The following is a 15,661-nucleotide window of genomic DNA, read 5'->3' on the forward strand; positions in this document are numbered from 1 at the left end:
AAACGCAAATGGATTGAGTATAAATTGAAAAGAAATGATTCCTAGCTTAAGATTGATGGAATAAAATGACAGTGATACCGGCCGTTTGCTCGATACTTTTTCGATTAAGGCGAAGATGATTCGTCGTTCGTTTGATTGCCGTTCAGCCACGTGCAATGGCCGAACGTAATGCGTTACATGTAGAGCTGAGTTGGCCGGATTATACCGGGCAATGAAATTCAAGCGATATAATAGCGGGACCCTCATTAAGTCTCACCTTAGCATTATATACGTTTTGGTATAGCCGTATTATGGCTCGGCACATTAATCACGACGGTATACCAAAAGCCAATAAGATAATTCTGCGGCAGATTAAAATATATACTTAATGGTCCACGGAGGCAGTTACAGAGAGACGATTAACGACCTCGGTTGCAGGTAATACGGTTCCATTTTTATACTCATTCGTTTCCAAACAATTTTTCAGATTTAATGAATTATTGCGGAGTTCTTCTCGTGACTATTTTTTCGACAAATTGAATGTCTAAATCTGATGAATTTATGATCGACGTTGGGAGAAGCGCAGCGGTGAGAATTTAAATCAACCGTCGACTCAAATTTCTGAAGCGACAATGCTGCCGGAAGATGGATAGGCAATTGACTTTCAGCGCTCGTATCGTATGACTGAGGAAAAATTTTTCTACCTGTAAATACAATGATGGATGTAAATTGATTCCATGTAGATTGCAGTCATGTTTTATCTTTCCAGATAACGTCCAGATACGGTTTTACCTTCACGATGTCTCGAGATTTCATTAGCTCCACGTAACGTCGTTGAGTCGTTTGGGTTCCCGCTGGGAATCGATATATGAAGCGGATCCTTGCGGTTAATGTACCGAGCGAGTAATTACGGAGAAAAGTTTATGTAACGTTTTCGTAGTAGGCGGATCTTACGGAGATTAAAAAACATTTTGCACACTCATCAGTGGCGAAAAAGCAGTGAGCGTGAAAACTCGTTGCGGAGGTTGTTGTAACTTCGATGGTTACCGAATTTTGCAATCCTGCAGGATTAGTTGCAAGCTTCTCAAACGTTCGTCGATCTCACCGCAACATTCTTATCTCAAATCCCCAGGTGAAGAATCGGCGAAAGACGTGAATCAGTTTCCTATATATTGACAGAAATTGCCCCGAATTGTCACAACGGCGCGAGTAACTATACAGTGCCAATGAAAAATCGACCCAATAAGAAAACTCGATGAGGGATTAGAACCGACAAAAGAGAACGTCAAGCTTGAAACCGTCCGAGACACAACGCTTTTATATTCCAGCTGATTCACAGATGAAGTCGGGTTCTGAGCCGGGTTAGCTTGGTTTTGCCAGAAGCTAATACCGACCGTATTTCATTTCCGATGGTCGAAAAAAGGCGTCGAAGTAAAAAAGGAACTCAAAGAAGAGGAGGAAAGAAAGAGTCGATACATCTCCAATGCCAATCCCATTTCTTGGTTGATCTCTCTTCTATAGTGACAATTTGTTGCTTGTTTCTTTTTTTTGTTTTTCTTTACTTTTGCAGTAGCTAAATTTAGAAAATCCTCAGAGTCTTGGTCAAACTTTTGTAGCTATGTTAAAAATAAACCATTAAAGGTCATTGAAACGATCCTTCAGCTTCGTGGGAATCAAGTTTGACTGATAACATTGGGGCTTTTGATCCCGGAAATCATTTCGAAAGTTGAATCCCGGCTTACGGAAAGTATGAATAATAAGGCGCTTTGTCTCTGGGCTGATTACGGTGTACGGGCTGCAAGCTCTCCGAGTCACCGCCATTCTTCGAACCTCCTTGAACCCTCGAGAGTCTCCTTAAGCCGTGGCCAGATGAAAGACAGTAGCTACTCGTGAGTCGGTTGGAAGACGGAAACAGTCTGGGAATTCGCAGTCAGGGACTCGACGATTTCTGGTGGAAAATACCTGGTGGACAATCGGAGAACAATCCGGTCATGAGAGACGAGAAACAAAACCTTTCTGGACCACAAAATGCTGATCGTGGACCGTCTGGGTATCTATATCTACTGCTTTAACTAGTGTTTGCAAAGGAAGACCGTGAGTCGTCCGCTAATTAAACAGACCGCAATTCGCTTCTGGAGTTTTAATCCCTTGGGTATGGGTTTGAGAAACTTGGAAATAACAAGATAGCCGCGTTGCGTGTTCTTTTGCTTTTAAGGTCATGTAGTAGATACTCCTCATTCTTTCGGGAATCGTGCAAGGTATCTAAGGTACGCACTTTTTGGCTTCTGAAATACGGAAAATGTGTGTGAAACAGTAACACACGTCAAAAAACCACACACATTTTTTGACGATTTTTGGGATATGAGTAACTTTCTTGAATTCCACGACAAAAGAGCGATGCACCATCGAAATTTCAACCCTTTTCGTTCGTTGAAGTAAAGATATTAACGAGGTCTGAGATGAAAGAAAATCCAAGGATGTATCGGAATTACTCAAATTTGCATATTCGGACTTCTTTTGCTCCCTGTTGCAGAATGAACGTCAAGTTACAAAGTAAGCTAACTCGCGATTGTAGACCGCAACGACACTCGAAAAACAAAATTACGTACTGAAGGATAAAAGTCGAGGGGAAGCCGGCGTGCTTTGCATATTATTATTATTATTATTCGACTTGGGAAATTTGAATACGAAAAGAAATACTCAAATACTCTGTGTGTACACGATGTGTACATGTGTACATGTGTAATATCGATAGTGTTTGTAATCTAATTACATGGAGCCCTCCGCGAGCCTTCGAGTATCGATTGGGTCTCAGGCTTTGACCGTTTCCTTTGGACATTATCGTTCAAAGACTCTCCTATTTATATTCACAAACATACGAAATCACACACATATCGAATAACACTTGAGAAGAATGAAATTTATTGTCAAATGTTTTCTTTTGACCCATGAATGATTTATCGGTATAAAAAGAGGATGAGAAACGAAAAAGAGAAACAACCAGAGGGTAAAATACTAACGAGGTTGGTATTTTAACAAGGAAAACATACCCACTTCATATCGCTTCGGTTCTTTCATATTTCGTTGCAATTATAACTCCGTTCTGAAGATCTAATTTGTGCTTTTCGTAATTTAACAATCTCATCTTTGACCATCACGCATGGTCGATCACGCTTTTTGGATGCAGTAATTCAGTTTCGCCATCTTTCCACCCCCGATTCTATCCGATCCGACCCTTAACCTTGGTTGCTCAGTTACTACGTGATCACCTATTTATCCTTTTAAGCTACTTTGGCTCGTGTACGCGAGTCGTCCGACAGGACATGAAAAACTTGCGGCTTCAGGGCGACAGAGGCAAAACAATAACCGTCTACTCATTATTCAACCCCTGGGTTGATCAATACCGTTGTACCTATACTACTCTTGGCACTTACAGGCAACCGTCAAGTCGCCCAGATGTAATTAATTACTGCAGTATCGTTCCCAGACTATTATATTTTGCAATATCTCACGAGACTGTAATTCTCTCGTGAATCATTTTTTTGCAACTGCACTTGCTGATTTTATTCCCTGCACTTTTTGCCGTATCTCTTTTATAACCATCGGATAAGAAGAATGAATTTTAAAGCTAGCCCAGCGTCGTGTTTTCCAATCATTGATCGGTTATATTTTCGAATTTGGAAGAGAACTCAACGTCTGGTTTCAAGATTCGTTGGTTCTTTTTTTACAGAATATTCAGACCTGAAAAAAGTTGAGGTTTCGACAAACTTCAAGATCAGTGGCTGAGATCTTCAGAAGTTTGTTTTTTGGCAAAGCACGCGTAGATCTAAATGCGCGAGCTGTGCCGAAATATGTACAAGAAGAACCATCAAAGTTAGTCAAAGATCAGAGGGTGGTCAAGTTTGGATGGGAATATATCAAGCATCCTTTACTCGCGTAAATTCAGTTCTTTATTGGTTCTCTTCGGAAAACAAAGAGATTCTTCTTTCTTAGCTCTAAGAAGAGCCGTTAAGTTGCCTCAAATCTTGACAAACTTCCAGACATTCCTTTTGTGCAAAAATATCCGAGCTTTGCAAGCCGCAATTATGGTGAAATAGAGATGAAAGCAACTAACCGTGAACCGTAAAAGCCGGCAAGTCTAAGTTGCAAAATTTGTACTCTATATATTTTATGCAGCCTGCGAAGGTACAAAAACTTTTACTTCGCTGAGTCGGATTGGGAAAAACAACGCGTCATTGACTTGACGAAATTTCTTCCATTATACAGTCATGCGAATCGTGACACGTTTGATTAAATAATTTCAACATCCCTTAGCGAAAGAGTAAAATTTGTATTCATTGATTGTCTTAATCGATATTCATATCGCAATATGATTTAATTAAAAGTAACGTTCCAACGTTGTAAAAAATGATATTCACTGGATTCGGCAATCAGATTTTACTTCTCAGTGTAGACCGATGAAATTTGATTTAAAAATGAGGAAATTGAAGCTGGGCTTCGGATTACAAATCCCATCGATATTCCGCAGAGCTGACTAAAAATTAGAGCTATTATGCGTGTAAAACGCGAGGCAACGTCTCCACGAGCATTGAAAATTCGCCGGAGTGCCAAATCCGCGTTCGAATAAGTGACAAGAAGAGAAATTACTCACGAGTTCCATCAAAGCGTGTCGCGATGGTGTCGAGAAAAGTATTTTGGGGGGCGAGGAGGCCCTTCCTGGCCGGCATCGGGGCCGCCCCGCCGCGCCGTGAGGCGCCTGCACCTGAAACAGAAATTTTCGTTCAAGTAAAAAGTTCCCCCATTTCATTTCCGCACAAATCCAGCGGTATTTTCCACCGGAATAAGGAAGATGGAAGAAGTGAATCGATTGGAAATTCGTCAAACGTCTTCTCTCGCCTTTATCCTCGCGCAACAGGCGACATTATGTTATATAATACGAATGTTGGACGAAAGAAAAAAAATAAGAATCAGCACTTCCAGGGCGCGAAAGTCACGCCAAGAGTCTTAAAGGGGTCGTCTAGTGTGAAGGCTGTTTTTTTAGAGTTTTTTTTTGAGTATTCTTTTAAAACAAACCTGTGAAAGTTAGTTTAAATGTCAATAAATATAACGTGAAAATTATGAGAACTTTTATTGTGCTGGTTCGTCTTAAAAAAAAGTTATTAAAAAAAAACAGCTTCCACATTAGATGACCCCTTTAATTGACAGACGTCTGCTTTAGTGTTCGATCGTACAAAGTTTTTCTCAATTAAACAGAGTAAAATACACAAATACAATACGAAAATGTAATATTTGGTCTCATTCTCGTGCGTTAATTAAGAATTAATTTTGTTAGTCGAAACTAAAAGAAATCTCTGACTTCCAGTCAGTCGGTCCATTATAGCTGTTATTCTGCTGCTGGTCTGGTGATAATCATCTGGAACTTTTAAGCGGATTCAAACGTCTGCGATTGAAAACCGCTGACGTTTTTCTTTCTTATCTTTTTTTTTTTTTTTATTCTTATATTCATTTTTCCCTTTTCTTAGTTTACAGCACACACCGCTTTCTTCGTACTATCTAATTCATCCTAATGTAAATATTATAGGTAAGAAACTCCCGCCACGAGACGTAAGCCTGTTCTTCGAAAGAATTTGCGTTTACAATTTACATGCCTACATACCGTGTATATAGCGGCAACTACAATATTTATTATACATTAATTACGACGGGATGCAGCGACGCCGCAACGTTCCGGCTGCGAAATTTATAACAGGGTGAAAAACACCCCGCCGCGCCGCTCAGAATAATGACAATTTGTTATTTTGTTTATTTGTTTTTTTTTTCTTCTTATTTTTACCCAACTGGAAAATAAACCGGTAACCAAGAATTTCGGTAGTTTCATGTGAGGTGGATTTGCCAGGGACTTTATCGCTCTTTTACTACTCCGTGATGTTAGGGTAGCTTAATTCACCGCAAAAACATAATTTCTTTAGCTAAGGTAAAAGTTGTTACGAAATTATCGTTGTCAGTGACGAACAAAGATTGTAAAAAATTTTGGGAGTTTAAAATATCCAGCAAAAGAGTAAAAAAAAAAAATTGATTCGGTCATCCCTGAACGCAGATCCGTGAAAATTGGCTGTTATCGGTAAATGCGTAATATTAGAATTTTCAGATATAAATAAACCGGCGAAAGAATCAGCGACGTTCAGAAAAAAAGTAGGCCATTGATCCGTGAACGCGTATTTGATTCGGAGCAAATATCAACAGAGGTCTGAAATAAACCATCATACGATATATCGATCTCGCTAAAAATGAATGAAGCTTTTTTGCACCACTTAACATCGCGTCGCGTCACGCATTGCCCTGAGCACGTGTTAATTCGAAGATTCGTCTGCTGTGTTCTGGAGGATTGACGACGAGCATTGCCCACCAGTTGGTTGGGCGTCAAAATTTTTCAACGAATTAACAGTGCCGCGTTTGCACGATCTATTTTTTTTTTTTTTAAACTAACGTACGCACAGCCGCTGATTGTAAATTCCTTGATAAGATGTATTCATCCAGAAATTTATGGAGATGTATGGATAACAGGCGTTATCCGCAAGGTTTGCAATATCGGCACAGGCATCATCCCTTGTTTCGACCGTCGTATTAGCGCGTCTTAAATTGAAGCTTATCGCTAATCTCTGAGGGGGGCGGGGGGGGGGGGGGGGGGGATGTAGCGTGCATGCCGCTGAATATCCGCGACATAGCAAAATTAGGCGTGATATCCGCACTGGATTAAACGGCCTTTGAATTACCATATCCCAGAGTTAATTATCAATGTAGTACCGAGACCACGAGCGGAATTATTAACGATTAGTTGGTAAATCCGCTTCTCCGGACTAACCGGTCTTTCAACTTCCGTCAGTGAGCTGATCGTTTTTAGCGCCGATGATCGAAAAATGACCGCGTTTGTTCCGTCGGCTGAATTTCAAATAAGATCATGATTCCTTCAGCGAATCATCGACTCGTCTTATGACCGACGAGTATAATCTCGATGATGTATAATCGTAGGCGTTATAATAGCAAATCGGAAGTTGGAAGTCTTTTGAAGCTCGCCTCAGACGGTGGCAAATCAAAATATTATTACACAAACGAGAAAGGCGTTTCCGCAAGACGCGAAATCTCCAAACATGTAATCTATATCTTCAATATATACGAATTTTTTTCATCCTCTGCAGACTTCTCCGCCGGGTTTTAAACAAACATCTTTCCCCGGCGGGAAACCCCTCGCTGAAAACACGCGGATATGCACGCGTTCATGATACTTCCTTTGAGAATGTTTGATAAGGATATTAAATACCGCGTTACAAAAAGGGGGAAAAGCTTTATCTCGCTTTTGTTGTAGCTCGCATTCAGATTCCAGATTCGGCTCGACCGTGTTTGTGAATATAAAAGTGCAAATGTAAAACAAAAAAGAAAAAAAAAAAAAAAAAACACGGAGTACGGGATAATTTACAGCATATAAACAATTATATTTACGCACGATCAAGCCGTTGGCCCGGAAATAAATTTTACCTTGACGAAAATCTATAGCTCGTATCGACATCCAGAAACTGCGAGCGTTGCGTTAATCAATCATTCCGAAAGCTACGTCACATGTTATAATTGGGAATGCCTCTGATACGCGTAGACCAGCCTGCAGATAACGATTGTGTCGGATGGATGAGAAGAAACATCGTATTTTCGTGCTTGAGGAAATTCGTGAAAAAAATACGTCTATACATTAGACTGTGCCAAATGAATGTCTCACTTACGACGAAGAACAGAGACAGATTTTACTACAAGTTGTTGCTAACCATCGTAAGAAATTTTTTATAAATACTGTTAGAATCTTAAAATAATTATTACGAACAATATTTTACCATAGATAAAAATTAATTGAAAAGTTTAATGTGAAAAACGTCTGAACGAAAAAAACAATATTGTTACGAAAACCGTTATAAGTAGCTTAAAGTTAATTTACTTACTTAAAGTATAAAAACTATTTCTTTAGATCATAAGGCTTCGTAAAAAATTGAAATCAATTGAGTTTTATACATAAAATCATTGTCTTGTAAGTGTTTAACAATAAATATGAATGTAAATTTTGAAAAAAATAAAAATTAGGTTTAATTAACTCCAGAAAAAAAGTGGCTGATTTTTTTAATTCGATAAAAAGTTACTTTTATACAGAATTTAATCCCCACGAAATAACAGCTTGGTCTTCTTTCGATCGATCATATTTAACGAGTTATAGAACATAAAGTTAGGACGAAAATTTTTATTTTCAAAATGGACAAACTGAAACGAAAAATGGACATATCAAGCTGAAACTTTACCAGAATTTTCTTTCTTTGTTTTTTTTTTTCTGACGAGAGACAGCCTAATTCTCGTACGAGACCTTGAAAAAAAAAAAAAAATGGTCGCTTCATTTGGAACAGTCTAGTATACATCGAAAATTGGCGAACGAAATGTTGATTCGAAATGATGAATTGGGAGGCGATGCGGAGAATTGAAAAAAATCTGCACCGGATATTTTCGGAAAAAGCCTTTTCAGATACAACTCATCTGACCGAGATCTCTCTCTCCCACCGCAATGCTATAGCTAGGTATACATAAACATATGTTCGCGTTCGTCACTATATCGATTCATTCAGGTATACCAATACCTAGACGCGAAACGGACGTGGGTGTTATCATTTTGACAGGGAACCCTCGACGAATTCCCACTATTCCGAGTTTACCTCGGTGTAATTGACACGTTGCCGGTGCGTTACATGTTTTGGATTCCCGGATCACGGGAAGTACGAATTTGATTGATGAAATGTTTGACTTGTTGAACAAGCGAAATTGCTTATCACGTCAGCGACTTACAGAGCTTAACTCGCGCCCTGAACAAGCTCCAATTTAAGACTTGACCGGAATTTGGAACGAAAATTCAACTTTCTTTTGATATAGGAATAAGTAAAGTATTTATATATAATTAATTAAGAATTTTATAATATATGAATAAAGTAATGCGAAATATTGAGCTTATTGTTTAGAGGAAATAATTGCAACCCGACCGCGCATCTCGATTATTGTTCTTATTTCACTTAACCGAAATCTTGTAGACTTCCAAATGAAATTTGGCGAAACATGAAACATTTCAGAAATCTGGGTCTCACAGAATACACAATACCCACTGACAGGAAGAACGTCTGCAGGCGATGGGCAGCGCGAACGTGAATAAGACGGCGGGTGGTTGTTTGTTCCGTACGTGATGCATTGTGTTTCGAGATTCCACTTCCACGCATTCAAGAGTGTAGGCTGCTTCTTCCACCGTGTGGATACAATGCGATGCGTTTCTATCGCAAGACGTTAATTGAAAGGCGCTGCGTAATCGGTTGTGTGCGGATAATCTGCGAGTGAAGTTTGAAGGAGGCTGAACAAAGTTGATAAAGAACGTTGATAGAATGAGGTGAGGAATAAAAGAGAAATTGGAAAAGGCTTGCGATCGACGATAAATATAATATTTTACGATCGTAGTGAAATGCTTATTATTTGAAAGGTTTGCTCTCGTAAAAATGTTTAACGATTATTATACTTGTTTATGAAATGGATTATTTATAAGTGGCTGAAAAATAAACAACACACCTTTATACCTATCATGTTGTATTTGCATATTGATGAAACGTCAACAAATTCACAATTCAAAAATTTATATACATTTGCAGATACGGCAGTGAGTCCGCATATGATTACATGACCGTTTTTTCACTGTCAAATGTCAAATTTTTACTAGACAAATATTTTTAGCCCAGAACAAACGAGGCCACCCACTCGACTTGGCAACCTTGTTCCAACCCTGCAGGTGAAAATCATCCATTTGGATGGCTTGAATCGAATACGCAATCGTGGAGAAAATATTTTAATTTCAATACCGTTAATACTGCTATCTTTTTTTTTTTTTTTATATAGTTCAAATAACACTGTCTTTCGGGATTCCACGATCTCCGATTCAATTTCCCCAAGTACCATATCAATGAAATTTGAGAATAAATTTCTAAGTTTTTCTCCGCAATGATATACGTTCCTTCGATCTAAGCAGGTGCCCTGAGCTCAGTTTTTACGAACCGGTTGAATATATTTCGATACACCGCGAAGTAGCGACAGTAAATTTAGGTCAGCCATGTTGGGTCAGCCATAAACAGACGTTTGATTTGACAAAACTAAGAGCCGAGGGAATCGAGGGGAATTTTTTAAGCCATCAACGTGAATCAAGTCGAATCGCGGACGTGTAGAGGAACTCGTACGATCTTTCGAATTCCGAAGCCAACCGAGGCTCGACTTGGATTAGGGCCAGCAATCCGTATACAGATCCGTTAAATCACCGAGTTCGCGATAATTTTCATCTCGCTTTTCACCGGCTGCAGCATGACTCGGACATGTTGTAGGATAAGCTTCCAAGTCGATGATTAACACAACTGTTATTGTTATTATTATTGTTGTTGTTATTATTATTATTATTATAACACTCTTAGCTGTTTTTTTTCCCCTGAAGTGCATTTTCGCGAAAGGGATGTGCGTGGAAACGGTTGCCGTAGTATAAAAAGTTAGCAACAGTGATGCGCGATGAGAAAAGTTTCGAATCCTGATCCCTTTCTTTATATACTCCATGATCTATCCTACGTAGTTGAAACTTTGTTACTTTTGCGGATTACTCGTCCGTTAGCCCCTTCTAGCTAGTGCAGAAACGACGATGCAAGGCGCGTAGGAAAGCGGGATATAACTAGGTACAACTATCCGCGGAAAAGTGATCCCGAAAAGTCGTATAATCGATGGAAAGTCTTACGAGTTGGCTGTTGATGAAACCAACAGATCGCGTATGAAATTGTAGAAAATCCAATATGGACGATTCTAACCAGGCTCTTAATACCCGTCTCTTTCGATAAAAAAAAAAAAAAACACATTCTAAGCCGTGTGGATGAAAATATTGTACAGATTGAGGAAAATACTCAGCAGGATACGAGTTTGGCTTCAAAGAGTGTGAATTAGCAGGCTTGTAGGTTTTTTATCTGTGAATTGAAATTGACGAAGGGAAAGCGGAAAAATCTGTTCAAATTCTATTCACGCTAAATTTTCCACACAATTCAAAATCCCGTTCTAACTAAAAATTAATAGAAAATAATTTTCGATTCGCGGATAACGAGAGATTGAAAAATTAGGAACAATTGGATTAGAAGGAGAACAGTTCGAGGAAGATGAATCGACGAGGGAAACACGAAGCAGTGCGTGTACGCGTGTACTTTTAATTGACTCAGATACCTTACAGTGTTTTCTGTGCCAGCTGGTCGTGATCGAGTTTGTCCTACAGACGCTGCTGTCAAAGAGCATCCATATAATACGTTTGCCGCGTGATATAGTGGATTTCTTGAGGCCATATTTTCACAACACAATATTCCCCGCCTGTTTCAGCGCTTCGACGATCCTGACGATCCTTTGAGGTATGATCAGATGAGAATTAAGATCAGCGTTGCGACACGCGTATAGTTAGAGGCTCTCAAAGTGAAGCCGAGATTACAGCTGAAAGTCTGTTGCGAATTCAAATGTTCTTAAGCGATGCTGCATATCAGATCAGGCGAAATCAGAGATATTTGAAGAAAAAAATCGTCCTTCTCATCTGGCGGTGCCGACAAGAGTGCAGACAGAATTTTTGCTTTTCTTTCTTTTATTCAACAGTATTTAAAAACGGTATTATTTTTTTTTTTTTTTTTTTTTTCACAAAAATATGTCGTTGCATCGGTTATTATGACTGTGCGAAATATGTAATTAATTATTGCCGTTGTTAATCAGAAATCGTTACTAACACGCGGAGAACTGGATTTTTTATGTAACACGATGGAAAAAACTTGTCACAATATTGAAAAAGATATTGCAAAATCTGTAATGTAAAAAACCCGTTACGGTCGAATGAATTTCTCATTCGTTTAATGATGAAAATCGCAAACGATTAAGTATTATTCTGCAAACAAATAGATTTTAGCTCGGGAAATATAAAATATAGGGATTATCTTTTTTTTCAATTAAGAGCACGTATGGCTAAACCGAAAAAGAAAATATATACGACTCAGATTTTTGGAATATTAACCCTCGGCATAGTTAAGTGTTAATTACCCAAGTTATGTCTCATGCTTTCCATTAGCCACACGCTGAAAAATAGTAGTAATCCTCGGGGTTCCAGATACCAGTAAGCTTTTACCTGTACGATAAGGACGAGAGGTTTAAGCCCGAAATATTTGCACGAAAAATTGTCTGATATTGGCTCCGCATTTTTTTACATTATTTTCGCGTCTGCACCTACTAAAATGATCTTTTTACGGCTTGGTAATTCACGGAATGCCAGAGAAAGTTCAAAAAAGAAGTTGATAAAAAATCAACTGATTACCTTATTCTATCAATGATGCAGAATAATTTGGAATTATTTTTGAAAGACGTGACGATATTAAATGACACAATTTTCATCAACATTTATTTTCTTCACGTAGTCATTATACAGCAATATCGTTTCTAAAGATTTGGAGAATTAAAAAAATCGAATCAGTGCAAGATGGATTTGAATTTTTTCAACAAATAACTATAATCAACAAATGAAAACGTATCACGTTAATTTTCTACATTCCAAAAACTGAACTTTACCAAAAACAGTTATACCTTCGATTACATAGAACCTGAGTGAATATGTTTATTTATAATAAATCCCGAATCCAGTTGAGTACCGACGAAAAAGTTCACCGAAGATGAGGTTGTACTTTACGGATGATTGAAGGGTTGGTAGAAACTGAGTAAAACTTTCAAGAAAAATATCTCAGACGCATTATATTATGCCGTATAGGGTGATCCATCAGTTACGACAAAGCGATCGTAGCTAGTCCATCCGACAAAAAGTGGATCGATACCTTGAAGCATGGGGTTTGGCGGAGGGAGGGTGGGCGATAAATTTTTGGCGAAAAGCACTCAGACCCTAGAATTTCGCACCTGGGATCTTATCTCGTCGTTCTCGCCTCAGGGTCTAGCGTATAGTCTAGATTTCAGGGCTTTAACAGGTGCTCCACATCTGCTCGGTTCTTTTTAGCGTTGGAAAAGTGTTCAAAACGTTGCCGTTCGACAGACGGATGAACAAAGCTGGAGACACGAGTCGTTTATGCAGAGTTTCGATAGACAGTAAAATTTTGTGGGGAAAAATAGACCCGCAAAATGGATCTACGTACTAAAAATGCATTGGGATCGATATGAGGCGATAAAAACGGGCCCGTAATTATCATTCGCAATATCCGTGAAAAATTTCGTGATTTAGAATTAAAAAAAAAAAAAAAAAAAAAGATTCCTCGACGCTTGTTTTGAGGAAAAAATTTCTATTCGAATGTAAACCGGTCAGAGAATTAACTTGGTGTAAGCAAGAGAATTTTATTTAATTGTATGAAGAAAATTTGTTACGAAACCCAAAAAAGTGTTCTTTTTAACAAACAAATATTCCGGTAAGTTCTATCCCGTTTATATTGAACTTTTCTCTGCAGGTTTAGGTGTAATTGGCAAAAAAAAATTCGACTCACCGTATTTTCTTACGAACATTTCCCCCCGTTTATCTCGGCACAGTATCTGAACCCAGCTCCTAATCCTCAAAGTTTTCAATCGCAAATCTCTCGGGATTTCTTTCGTCGACAGGGCGACGTTGCACTATCGGATAACGCCCGGAGTAAAGTGAGAATTTATCGTTCATCCTGGGCGCTAACGATCCGTTCGTTATCGCCGTCAGTTTGCTAGTATATACATGTGTGCAGATATTTCGCGTAAAATAGTAGAAAGAAAAAAATGCTAAAAGAACTTCGTGGGGGGAAAAGCCGCCAAGAAAAACCCTAAAGTCAATCGATAACCGGCAGTTTATTCGACCGACCGATTATATCCACGGCGTTATCTTATCGCTGACGGATTTCAACGACACAAGGAAAGGGTTCCGAGGTGTGTGCATGCAACGAAGCGTAATATTCACCGGCCGAAATTAGACCCGCGAGACGGATATGCTACGGTACAGGGAGAGGCGTGCAGTTCTGATGCCGCACGGCTAAAGTCCCGTATTGCACTTGAAAAGTTCCATTTCGCACGAAAGCCGCGGCACAACTGATCCGGAGGCAAGCTCCTCGCCCGCTCTTTATTAGTCTTACACTCTTGTCCCAAATTACATATATAAAAATAAAAATAGAGAACGGCCGCTATACAGACGCCTCACAACGTCTTTACCGTTGAACCCGGGCTTGAATACTTAGACCACGGGATTACACACGTGCGATATTTGCACTGCAGTTTGCAGTTCCCGGACTCCTTGTATACATGAATGTATAAATATAGTACGAGTAGAAAATATTCTTGCCAATTTCGTTTTTCTCCCTCCGTCTTCTCGTCTTTTTTCGACAGATTGCGAATGCTAGAATACCAGCAAGGGATGAACTAGGAATCTCTCGCAAAATCAGTGGAGGATAATATTCTGCACACCGTATAATTGGTTGAGACTGAAGTTAGTAAGGTTAACGTAACGATATGTCCGGAGAAAAAATCATGATTGGGCAATTTTAGTACGACTTTGAAGGAGTTGGTTTTTTAAAATCAGTCTACACTAGTTTACACTTAGTTTATAATATTTTACCAAATTTCGAAAAGTTGCAAAGGTACGAATTAGCGATTTTTCTTAAACACGCATCGTTACGTTAACGTTACCAACTTCATCCTCATATAATTTACTCATTCGAGGTCGTTGGTGTGAACGAAAAGTCGATACGTGATCAGCGAGGGGCCATTATTACATCTCATTTTCGAGAGAGAATTTCGGTGCGAGAATGTAAGAATTATATTCGTCAATTTTTCTCCCTCCTCCTCCGAATTCAACGCCAGTGATCTCTTTGGTTGAAACTTGGTGCACATAATTGAGTTTCGGACTAGAGGCGTCTCATCAACAAGTAGTTATATAGCGACATAGTCATGTATATACGTATACAAACCTTTTTAAAGGATCGAGGACTTTCACTGGTCCAGCATATCGGTCCAGCACTAATCATACACCTGTCAGCACGATCCACACAACTGATTACGTTACAATAATTGTTTGAAACAATTAGCGGATAAGAAATTGTTCGCAATTTTTTTTTTTTTATGCAATCAATCTTCAATTCTTTGCTATCGATGATAAAGAATTTTTTTTTCTTTTTCGTTTCAAATACCGTAAACCGCGCGCACTCGCGTCCGTTGATATATATTCTCAATTTATACACCGCGCAGCTGGTTTTGTACTCGGTGTTAAAAAGCAGCGCCGTTGGTCAAACAAACGGAGATAATCGCTGCGCCGTTTTGACAGGTATAACGCGTATATCGGGTGTTCGAGGTGAAATTTTGCGACGTACGCCATTCGCTGCGGCACCCGCGTAACTAACCGAGAGAGCAACGAGGGGAGAGCTGCCGGTCTCTATCCTCCTGATGTCCCGGGCACTCCTGGCAGACTTGCGCCCCGCGAGGCACGCGCAACATGTGGAAAACCGAGGAGGGTGGCGATTCCAAGGGGAGGCTATAAGCGAGCCCGAGGGCGCCCGGCGACCCGCGGCCGTTTCTTCCTGCGGAGGTCAAAGGACCAGGGCGGGACTCCAGCGGCGCGACGATA

The 15,661-nt window shown here is 39.5% G+C and overlaps 1 protein-coding gene across 3 annotated transcripts in view; it reads right to left on the bottom strand.

Annotated features, from left to right (window-relative positions):
* Positions 1-15,077, bottom strand: part of LOC124405274 (potassium voltage-gated channel subfamily H member 8-like) — a 61,856-nt gene extending 46,779 nt beyond the window's left edge. For 2 of the 3 annotated variants that reach the window (XM_046880047.1, XM_046880046.1), the window contains exons 1-2: positions 13,569-13,946; positions 4,631-4,741 (exon numbers count right to left, since the gene is read on the bottom strand). In XM_046880047.1, the coding sequence (XP_046736003.1) occupies positions 4,631-4,741; positions 13,569-13,587 (130 nt within the window). In that variant the 5' untranslated portion in view covers positions 13,588-13,946. Of the gene's footprint in view, positions 1-4,630; positions 4,742-13,568; positions 13,947-15,008 lie in introns of those variants that run through there. The other variant, XM_046880048.1, reaches the window with a different exon arrangement.
* Between the last annotated feature and the right edge of the window lie 584 nt (positions 15,078-15,661).

Source organism: Diprion similis, chromosome 4 (genome assembly GCF_021155765.1).
Source record: "Diprion similis isolate iyDipSimi1 chromosome 4, iyDipSimi1.1, whole genome shotgun sequence".
Lineage (NCBI taxonomy): Eukaryota > Metazoa > Arthropoda > Insecta > Hymenoptera > Diprionidae > Diprion > Diprion similis.